Genomic DNA, 11,189 nt, shown 5'->3' with positions numbered 1-11,189 from the left:
CCCTTCCAGGGAGATGATTTTATTGCCACAAGCTTCTTCCTTTACTATAAACCAAAACCACAGCTGAGACTGGTGTCTGCACGTTCATTTTGCACCAGGAGACGGTGAACAGAGCCCATTCCCCCAAGGAAGAGCACAGGCAGAGCTTGGAGCTGTGTGGAGACCTCAGAGCAGCCTCCAGTGTCTGAAGGGGGCTACAAGGATGCTGGAGAGGGACCTTCATCAGGGACTAGAGTGATGGGACAAGGGGTGAAACAGGGGAAGTTCAGGTTGGATCTAAGGCAGAAGCTTTTCCCTGTGAGGGTGCTGAGGCGCTGGCACAGGGTGCCCGGAGAAGCTGTGGCTGCCCCATCCCTGGCAGTGTCCAAGGCCAGGTTGGACACAGGGGCTTGGAGCAACCTGCTCTAGTGGAAGGGGTCCCTGCCTGTGGCAGGGTTGGAGCTGGAGGAGCTTTAAGGTCCCTTCCAACACAAACCAGTCTGTGATTCTATGACACCAGATGACAGCAGCTGAAGGTGTTGGGGTGGTGTTATCATAACACTCTGGGTTTGGGTTTTAAGGAGTCTCTCCTTCACCTCCCACCCCCAGCAGTGAAATCTGGCCAAGCAGCCAAGAGAACTTTGCTGGGGCTTGTGACATGACAAATTCCTTCCTGGTGGGACCTGTCTCCTTTCACACATGTACAATGAGTGCAAAGAGCACCAGGAGGCAGCTCATGGGGGAGGCAATGAGGAGATGACACCCCAAAACCAGGGCGCTGAGCTCTGCTCTCCTTGCAGCCTCCTTGGGGAGGAGCTGCCAAAACATGACTTGAGCTGAATAAGTAACACTCTGGTTTTTCCCCTTCAAGCTGAAAATCCACATGGGAGGAAGTTTTTGTCTCCTAAACCTTTTGATGCAGCTAAAAAAGCCACCCCCTGGCATCTGCTGTGTCTTCTTGTTATCAAGCCAAGTCAGCAGCAAGGAGCTTCCAGGAGCTCTGTGTCCCTGTGGATTTCTCCACCCTGCATTGGGTGATGTTACCTTGCTTAGAACATCTTGGTGCCTGAGGTTGTGCTGTTAAATTTGGCTGGACAAGTTGGTGCAAGCAATGCGAGTTGGTCCTCAGCATCCTAATAGAGATCCATGGTGCTTTCCTGCCTTCCCAGGAGAGACTCTTCCCAAAGAAAGCTCCCAAAACAATGTATTTGCATGGAGAAACACCCGTTAACAGCTCAGCACACACCTTCAGGAAGACCATGCCTCCATGAACAGGGTTACTATGGGGCTCACTGCCCATGCATTGAGGTCTCCTTGCAAGAACTGGGGGCTTTGCCCCCACTGATGTGCTCACCCAGCTTCCTCCTCTCCTCAGGGTCCTGCAGCAGGACACGGAGTGATGGTCCCTCTGGCATGGTGACATGGAACTGGATAAAAGCCTTCTCCTGCTCTGGCAGTTCAGCATCAGATGGCACTGTGTGAAACAAATGGGAGGGGGTGGGTTTAGGGAGCTCAAGGTACTGTTTGACCACCCAGATCCTCATGGCTGTGGGGACAAAGGGACAAGAAAGCCACATCCACATGGCCCCACTAACTTCAGCAGCAGCTTCCTCTCACCCAGCCACAGCCTGAAACAACCACATCATCACTGATGGGGAGAGGGACAACACGTTCAAGGCATAGCACAAGTAGCTGGTTCTTTTGCCTCCTTCCCTTCTTTGCTCCAGTTGGGAAGCAGGATTGGAAATGAAGAGCCCTGGGTTTTCCCCTCCTGGGGGTTAGTGACATGAAGAAAACAACTAAAGCACAAGAGCAGAGGAGATGAAAGTGCAATCTGGGAGCTGAGCCCTCCTTGCTGTGCCTGAGACCCCTGCATGGGCACAGAACTTGCAGTGCAACCAAAGGGGTCCTTCAGTGGAGAACCTGAGATGGACTCAGAGCTCTGAGCATCACACTGGGCTCTGTATGTGTCCTTTTCCAGCCAAAGCTGTTCCTAATCCCCTTTGGCTCACAGGGAGCTCTGGGTTGGATGGCAGCCTCCTTCCCAGGGCACAAAGTGCCATCAGAAGGTTCCCAGGGAGCTTTATGGATTTGCTGGTCCAAATAGAAGAACACAAGGGCTGGGGAGCACCCTGGCATTGGCATCCAGCAGGCTGGGAACTGTGCAGCATCCCTGCGGGATTCAACTGCAGCTGAAGGAGTTTCTTGCCAGCTGGTTACAGGAGCTAAAGATCTGTTGTTCTGAACAGGGGGTCAGGGAGAGGCAGTGAGGAAGCAGCTGAGAGCTCAACGTCGTTGCTCTGGATGCAGCAATAAGCAATCCCCAGACACCCAAATTCTGCATCCCTATCAGATTTGTGTTTCCCTCAGCATTAAGGGTACCAGGAGCCTCCAAATGTTAGGGGAGAGGTTTGCCCTGTAACCCCCTATCAAACCCAGCTCCATCACCATCCTCTGCCGTGTCTGTCTTGAAGCTGCACCCCACTGTCTCCCATCTCTGCCCCAACAGCTCAATCCTGCTTCTGCAACACCCACATGGCACAAGCCCTGCAGCAAGATTTTGGGCAGGCTTTGGACTGGGGGAGGATGCAGGGACAGTCTGGCAGCTCTCACCAGCACTGGCACAGCTCTGCTTTCAGCAGCCATCCCCCAGGAAGCCTCCAGCCTGGCCTCTGCCATCCCACCAAGTGATGGGTCAGCTCCACAGGTCACAGTGTGCATCAGCTGCCTGCCCCCAGATCCTCTGCCTGCCCCAAAACTGCTTGTATGCGTGTTGGTGATGGTGAAGATGGAGATTATGGGTTGTATCTTACATCCATGCTCCAGCTGGCTCCATGGAGCCACATCAGCCTGGCTCCAGCACAGCCATGGATACCCTGCTGCCAGCACCCACCACCCTGGGATTCTCAGAGCAGCCAGGCATTGAATTCAAGGTCCCTTTGGGTTCATTATCATTCCTGAAGCCCTCAACTGTCCTGCCACAAAGATCTGGTGTCTCAGAGGATACCCAGCCAAGTATATAGGCACAAGCATGGTCAGCAGGTAGCTGACCCCCTATTTACCCGCCCAGTCCAAAGGAGACAGCAAATGACATCCCTACAGCACCTTTTTACTCACATTTTTAGAAGGACTTGGCAAGCATTGTGCAAACCAGAAGTATGGGGGAAGCCTGACTTGGGCATGAATCCCTGAGGCAATGAGCAAGATCCACAGCTCAGAGCATCCCAAAACCTTCTGGGTTTGTATCCATCTAACCTGTGCATGTCTCCACCTCTTTATTTGCAATCCCTCCTCCTAAACGAGAGGCTACCACATGGAGCCAGCACTTGGCTGATCAGGCAGCTGCCTCTGAGCTGTAACACTCACCAGGGCAGTCGCAGAGGGCAATGGCAGCGAAGTAGTGGGAGAGGGCTTTGAAATGCTCCGACTTGACATGGACCATGGTGGTCCAAGAGAAGGGAACATAATCCTTCACGTGGGCCTGGGTCATCGTCTGGTGAACCAGCGAGTAGACATCTGCTACCTGTGGGGTGTCAAGAGACAAAGCTAAGCCATGGGTTGAGTTGTAGGACATTCAACAGCAGACAGCGACACAGGCTGTCCACTCCTGGTGGGTTCTGTGATGGCTGAAGGAGCGCAGAAGGAAGGTAAGAGACCCACCAAGTCCCCTCCTCCCCACGGGGCTCACCCTTGCTGCCTCCTGGGCGAGCTGGAGCTGTGTGAGGAAGTCGTGCTGGGCACGCAGCAAGGTCATCTTCTCAAAGACACACTCCTGGACCTGGGCGACCATCAGCCGCACCAGCATGTTGAGGGAGGCAGCGCTCATATCCAGGCTGGGAGCATTGGAGAAGTTTTCCTTCAAGTAGTTAAAGGCACCTGCACAAAGGAGAAGTTCCTGGTAGCCACTGGGCTTGTAAGCAGGAGGTTAGGCTATTGGACCACAAAGGTTTGCCCACCAGCAGCACAGGAGAAGAGCCAGCAATCATCAAACATCTCACTATAACCAGTGGGTAAAAAGATGGGGGATCCCTCCCTTGCTATCTAAACCATCCCTGTGCCCATACCTTTCTTCTCCAAAGCCCTGGGTAACCACAGTTGCTGGGTCCCTTTTACCCCCAGCTGCTTGCAGTCAGATCAGCATCTGTCCTCTCCCAAGCTGGAATATCCCTACTGCTGTATGGCAAGAGAGAGCCCTTTGGGTGGCTCTTGGGTCATCCCATCTCCTCTTCATCACTCACAGAAGCAGCATGGTACTGACTTGCACTTGATTTATGATCCCTTGGAGATGCTCTGTCCCCATCCTTCTTTGCATGTGTGTGGATTATTCCCACCTTAAGGAAATGCTGCCCTCAGGGAGACAGGGAAGGGGGAAACCCACGTACCTGCTGCCTTCTGAAAGGCATCAATGGCCTGGTTGAGCCCTGGCAGGGATGCACGGTCCTGCCGTGCTCCAATCTGGGTGTGCAGAGCTCCAATGTTGAAGAGGACACTGCCCTTCTCGAAGGCCAGTGCCCGCTGCTGAGATGGGACCCCTGTCAGGGAGTCATACCTGGGGAAGGAAGAGGTGCATGCCCATTACTACAGAGATGGAGAAGGAGCCTCAAGGGTTTTCAGTGCTCTTTGTGGGCTTGAAGCCACTGTTCCCATCATGGCTCATCCCCATAGGGTGAATTCTCTCCCCTACCTCCCCTAATCAACCCACCCAGGGCAACAGCAAAGCCACCTCCCTGTGTCCACCAGCCCTGGCTTTGCTGCCAAGGCAGCATCCCCACCGTGGAGACTTGGTCCTGACTCCCTCCCCACTCACAGTGTCCCAAGTGGGATGGGGAAAGCTGCACCAACCAGTGGAAGAAGACACCCAGGCTTTTGGTGGGAGGGAAGAAACGGCTGTCGAGGAAGTAGAGCTGGTTGTAATACTCCATCAAGAGCTCGAGCCCGGCTTCGTTGCGGCTCGGGGTGCGCATCGCCTGCGGGGATGGGAAAGGAGACATGAGGGTGGAAGGGAAAGGGGGAAAACAGGAGGGAAATGATGGGTTTATGGAGCTGCCCATCCTGGTCAGCACAGGGAGGGGAAAAACTCCACCTGAGTTATTAGATCAAACGGATCAGATCAATATGATCAATAGGATTAGATCAACAGAATCAGCCAGGTGGAAAAGACCTTTAAGCTCATCCAGTCCAACCATTCCCAGGCCTGCCAAGGCCACCACTAACCCCTGGCACTGAGGCCTCGGCTACATGTCCTTTAAACACCTCCAGGGACGGTGACTCCAGCCCTGCCCTGGGCAGCCTGTTCCGATGCCTGAGCACCCTCTGGGCAAGGAATTGTTCATCAGGCCCATCTGAACCTGCCCTGGGGCAGCTTGAGGCTGGTTCCTCTTGTCCCATCCCTTGTTCCTTGGGCGCAGAGACCAGCCCCCTCCTGGCTCCATCCTCCTGTCAGGCAGTTGCAGAGAGCGATCAGGTCCCCCCTGAGCCTTCTCTTCTCCACACTAAACCCCCCAGGTCCCTCAGCCCTTCCCCATCACACTTGTGCTCCAGGCCTTGCTCCAGCTCCGGTGCCCTTCTCTGGCCCCGCTCCAGCACCTCAATGTCTCTCTTGCAGTGAGGGACCAGAACTGAACCCAGGATCCGAGGTGCAGCCTCACAGTGCCCAGTGCAGGGGGAAATGCCAGATGAGATGCTGTGCAGCAATAGGAAAGACTCAGCTATGGGAAAGGGGAGGCAACAGTTAGGTGCTGGGGCACCCAAACCTGGAGCCAGCAGCCTGGGAGCTGTGCTGGAGGTGATGCTCATCTAAACCAGGCTGGGAGTATTATTGTAAAGAGAAACTCATACTAAGTGGGATTGGAACTGGATGATCTTTAAGGTCCCTTCCAACCCAAACCATTCTATGATTCTGTGGAAGTCTCATGAAACAAATGCTATGGAAGTAACATGATTTATGCTTTTAATAAAACCCTTGAGCAGACTGGCATGGGGAGGAGGGTCAGAGCTCTCCTAACACTCATTTTAACCATGAGCCTTTTCCCATCTTCTGGCTTTGCAAGGCTCCTCTCCTATAGGCTGAAAAGCAGGATCAGGCCTTTTCACAAAGGTTTGATCCAGTCTCTTTCTTTCCAGTCTCCCAGATCTAAGGCAAAACATGAAGTTACTTATGAGAGCTGTTACATAGGAGAGGAGAAAATCTACCCTTACTGCATTGCTTTGCATTTCCCCTTCTCCAGATGCTAACTGGGGAGAGAACAGTGATTTAGCCTTACTGGGGGTGAACTAATAGTCACAAATGAGTACTGGTGCTGTAGTGTGGGAATCCTGCACCCCAAGGCACAAGGATAAGGATGCACTTTGGAAAGAGGATGAGGGGACCCTTGAAGCAAAACGTGGCACCTTCAAGGAGGGTTTCTGGACAAGCCAAAGCAAGACTTTGTAACTGCAGAGACACCAACCTGTCTCAGCTCCATGAACTCTTTGATTTCTTTCTCAAACAAGATGCCCTCTGCTCCATAGTGTTCACTGATGAAATCCTGGATGGGTAAACAAGAGGAGAGAAAACCTTGAGTCAGCCTTCAAAACAGCTTTGCATGACTTAAAGAGTGACTTTGGGCTATTCTGCATAAGCAACTTGCCAGCCCTCCCCACGAGGGAAAAGCATCTCCTCCCCTGCCTACCTTTTGGACTTCAGCATCTCCAGACCCTCACCTCCCACTTTTCCCATGTTCTAAGTCCAGCTCCTCCACATAAACTTGTTTTTTGGCAGCTGTTCCAAGATAAAACTGGTTTGGAGCTGCTGCAGCATCTCCTCTACAGCACCCAACCATACCCATGTGCAGAAACATGTGCATAGTCATTCCCCTCCATCATCTTCCATTACACCAAGTGTGTGAAACCCTGATGCTCACCTTCAGTGGTACCAGCAAATCCAGCTCCTTCGTCTCCTTCAGGCCCAAAGGGATCATGGGGACACTGATGGACTCACTGGAAGAAGAAAACAACCTATTTGGAGGTTGGTTTAAACAGCTTTGGAGAGACCCTAAAATAGGGCCAGGGACTAAAATAAAGCAGTTCTTTGCCTTGAGGTTGTGCTAAAACTAGAAGAGGACTCAATTCTGCACAGCAGAAAGATGCTCTTCCCAATGGAACCAGTAGCACAAGAGGAGAAAAGAAACTGAAACCATCACCCTCATTCCTCCAGCTTCTCCTTTTCTCTTCATACCAAAGGTAACAGCCACAAAATCAGCTCCAGCCACGAAGCTGCTTTAATACCTTGGGAACCAGGCACAGGTCATGGAGTCACCCACTCCTGTGTGCTAATCTGGGCTTTGGTGCTGATAAAGACCTGCTCAGGCTGCAGCCCTGTGCCTGATATTGACATTTTCTACCTCTATTAAAAGAAGCTGTCTATTAATAGCTCTTATCACAGAGACCATTTGCTATTGTAAAACCCTGAAGGTGACGAGGACTTTGGGAACACCCAGTTGGGGAGTGGTTTGTGTTTGAGCATGAAAACAGGGCAGTTGTGCAGCACTAAGGCAGAAGCAAAGCAGAGTCACAGCCAGGAAGGACCATTCGATGGGGGATTCAGCAGCTATCTTGATTTTCTGCTGCCAAGAGGTAAAGAAATGGTGTGTGCAAGCAGCAGAGACAGAGCAGGCAAGTTACAGCCCTGGAAAGAATCATAGAAGAGTTTGGGTTGGAAAGGACCTGAAGATCATCCAGTTCCATCCCGCTGCTGTGGGCAGGGATGCTTCACGCTGGACCAAGTTGTTCCAAGCCCCTGTGCCCAACCTGGCCTTGAACACTGCCAGGGATGGGGCAGCCACAGCTCCTCTGGGCACCCTGTGCCAGCGCCTCAGCACCCTCACAGGGAAGAGCTTCTGCCTTATCTCCAACCTGAATTTCCCCTGTTTCAGTTTGAACCCATCACCCCTTGACCTACCACTACAAGAGCCTCAAAACTGGGCCTATCATCTGATTTCTCCACACAGAGATAGAGAATGTGGTACCTGCAGCTCAGACTGGCTCCTCAGAAGGTTTTCCTGATACCCATATAATCCCTCAGAGGTGTCCCCGACCCTGTCACTGGGCCACGTTACTGCAGCCTTGGCCACTTGGCCTGATTTAAAGAGACAAGAAAGGTTGGCACAGGGTGAGATGGGAGCTGGGTGAGGCAGGATCAAGCCCTTCCCAATCCCGATTTGCACAACAACCCCTTCTCCTTCCCTCCAGAAACTGCTGATAACTTCTTAGCACATCACTCATTACTCCAGGAAGGAAAGAGGGAAAGAAAGCTGCAGAAACCAGGGGAGCAGGGCAGGGAGGCTGCACCCACATTCTCATCTCTTCCTACTGAACAAACAGCTTCAAAAGCTGTAATTAGTGCAGCAAAGCCATTATTGTTTGTTCCTTACCAAGATTTCCGCTCGAATCCAATGCCTGCAGCAAACAAAGGGGTGTTTGTTTGGCCTGGGCAGGGTTTTGGGGTTGCTGCTGTTGCTGTTTTCTTTCTAAAGCAGGGCAAAGCAGCAGCAGGTTGGAAAAGCTGAGCCCTGAAAGGAAGAACTTGAGCAGGATGCATGCACCACAGGAGACGTTGCATCCCTGCTTCTAGCACAGAAAAACGAGGATCAACAGGGTCCCATTCAGAGGCTGCAGACCCTCTGACTGTACAAACACCCAAGGGTGGTGGACATATGGGGCTCCCTTGGCTTTATTCCCCATAGGGAATAGCACCCAGGTCATCCTGGTCCTACATGTAATGTTATTGCAGCAACCTGCAGGATGGAGTCACTGGTGCTTTGCACCTCTCTCTGTCCCCAGGAGCACAACCATCCTCCCCTGAGGAGGACCAAGCACTGGGAAAAGCACGTGGATGGACATAAAGTCATAGAACCATAGACTGCTTGGGGCTGGAAGGGACCTTCAGAGCTCATCTAGTCCAACCCCCCTGCAATGAGCAGGGACATTCAACTGGATCAGGTTGCTTAGAGCCTCATTCAACCTCACCTTGATTGTCTCCAGGGATGGGGCAGCCACCACCTCTCTGCACCAGTGTTTCACCACCCTCATTGTGAAAAATGTCCTCCAGCTAGTCTGAATCTGGCCCCTATCAGTTTAAAACCACGATTCTTTGTCCTATTGCAACATCTACTAAACATTCAGTAGGGCCTACTAAAACATTTGTCCCCATCTTTCTTATAAGCCCCCTTTAAGCATTGAAAGGCTACTCCAAGGTGTCCCCTTCAGGAGCCTTCTCTTCTCCAGCTGCCCCAACCCAGCTCCAGAGCAGAGCTGCTCCGGCCCTCTCACCAGTTCCATGTCTCTCTTCTGGACCTGCTCCAACACATCCATGTCTGTCTCGTGCCAGGGCCCCAGAGCTGAATGCAGTGCTCCAGGGGGGTCTCATGGGAGTGAAGTACAGGGGCAGAATCCCCTCCCTCCCTTGACCTGCTGCTGCTGCAGCCCAGGACACGGCTGGTTTCTGGGCTGCAAACACACATTGCCAAATCGTCTCCAGCTCTCCATCCACCAATACCCCCAAGTCCTTCTCCTCAGGGCTGCTCTCAATCCCTTCATCCCCAAGCCTATATTTGTGTTTGGGATTGCCCCAACCCAGCTGCAGAACCTTGCACTTGGCCTTATTGAACCTCATGAGCTTGATATGGCCCCACTTCTAAGCGTGCCCAGGTCCCTCCTGGTGGCATCCCTCAGGTGTTGCCCCTCACAGCACTCAGCTTGGTGCTGTCAAACACCATCCACCTCAGGAAGGGAAGGAGCAGCAACAGCTCCCACAGTGCTTTAGCATCCCTGGGCTGCTCTGCCTCAGGGGTTTCTGCTTCCCTCATCCAGCACAACGGTGCTGCTGAGCTGTCCTGGCACGTTGCTTTGCTGCTGGTGAGCGTGGTAGGCTTAATGCTGTGGTGAGTCAAGCCCAGGGCTGATGCTGGGTCTGTGTAGCAAGGTGGCAGAACATCTCCAGTAACAAAGGTCTAAATCAGAATGACAGAAAACTAAGCTCGAAGAGAAAAGACATCAGTGAATAATCTGCTCTAGGAGCAGCCAGAGCAGGAGGTTGGGCACCTGAGCATCTACACTTGGAGTTTCTCCTGCTAAAAACCCTATTTCACATGGTGGAAAAACCTCATGCTCTGGTGGGATTCTCAGGAAAGGGGATGATGCAAGTAGAGATGGTTGTTTCTAACCTATTCCTCCTGCTTTGGGACACCAGTGTCCAGGGGATTTAATGGTGAATGCTCCATCCCTGGCAGTGTTCAAGGCCAGGTTGGACAGAGCCTTGGGTGACATGGTCGAGTGGGGGGTGCCCCTGCCCATGGCAGGGGGTTGGAACTGGATGATCTTAAGGTCCTTTCCAACCCAGCCTGTTGTATGGTTCTGTGCATCCTCCATCCCCAAACACCTAAGTACCTGTTAGCAGCTCTGTGAGTCTGCTCCCCTTACAGCTCTATAAATGATATTCCCAGGATAAAAAACTGTTTCCAGCCCCATACCCAAGACCTCCCCTGTTCTCCAGCCACCACTTTGTGGTCCTTGCCAGAGGGCCAAACCTTTGCAGAGCAGGGAGGCAGAAAAATAAGTACAAGAAAGATGCTCACCTGCTCCCAGGAAAAGCAAAAACCAACTACTACCAATAGTACTAATACAGTCCCAACTGAGGCAGCTGCTCTTTCCACACCATGAGCTCTGTACCTGTCATTCTGGTACACATCCACGCTGCTGTTCAGCTCCTCCAGCTCCTCCTTCAGCAGCTGCAGGTTAGAGTTCACATAGCTCAGCTCCAGGGCGACCGTCTCTTTGACCTTGTGGTTACTGGTGGCCCTGCAAGACAACACAACGGGGATCAGACCTCCCCCATTTCATCAGTGCCTCTATTTACCAGTGTTTGGTTGCACTGATAAATAGAGGTTAAGTTATCCAGTGGTGCAATACTATATGCATCCATCCAAACCTCCCTGAAGAACCTCTTGCTCTGCATATGATCCCAGACTGGTTGGGTTGAAGGGACCTTAAAGCTCCTCCAGCTTCAACCCCTGCCACGGGCAGGGACACCTTCCACTAGAGCAGGTTGCTCCAAGCCCCTGTGTCCAAGCTGGCCTTGAACACTGCCAGGGATGGGGCAGCTACAGCTCCTCTGGGCACCCTGTGCCAGTGTCACACCACCATCAGCATAAAGAATTGCTTCCATCTAGTCT

The 11,189-nt window shown here is 52.5% G+C and overlaps 1 protein-coding gene across 1 annotated transcript in view; it reads right to left on the bottom strand.

Moving 5' to 3' along the window:
* Positions 1-10,815, bottom strand: part of RHPN1 (rhophilin, Rho GTPase binding protein 1) — a gene marked incomplete at its 5' end in the record, with an annotated part of 15,445 nt that extends 4,630 nt beyond the window's left edge. The window contains 8 exons of the mRNA XM_010019438.1: positions 1,334-1,453; positions 3,346-3,502; positions 3,668-3,855; positions 4,362-4,528; positions 4,822-4,946; positions 6,429-6,506; positions 6,882-6,957; positions 10,687-10,815. Of these exons, the coding sequence (XP_010017740.1) occupies positions 1,334-1,453; positions 3,346-3,502; positions 3,668-3,855; positions 4,362-4,528; positions 4,822-4,946; positions 6,429-6,506; positions 6,882-6,957; positions 10,687-10,815 (1,040 nt within the window). The remainder of the gene's footprint in view (positions 1-1,333; positions 1,454-3,345; positions 3,503-3,667; positions 3,856-4,361; positions 4,529-4,821; positions 4,947-6,428; positions 6,507-6,881; positions 6,958-10,686) is intronic.
* Between the last annotated feature and the right edge of the window lie 374 nt (positions 10,816-11,189).

Source organism: Nestor notabilis, unplaced genomic scaffold (genome assembly GCF_000696875.1).
Source record: "Nestor notabilis isolate BGI_N333 unplaced genomic scaffold, ASM69687v1 scaffold3408, whole genome shotgun sequence".
NCBI classification, from domain to species: domain Eukaryota; kingdom Metazoa; phylum Chordata; class Aves; order Psittaciformes; family Psittacidae; genus Nestor; species Nestor notabilis.
This window is presented reverse-complemented; position numbering and strand designations above follow the sequence as displayed.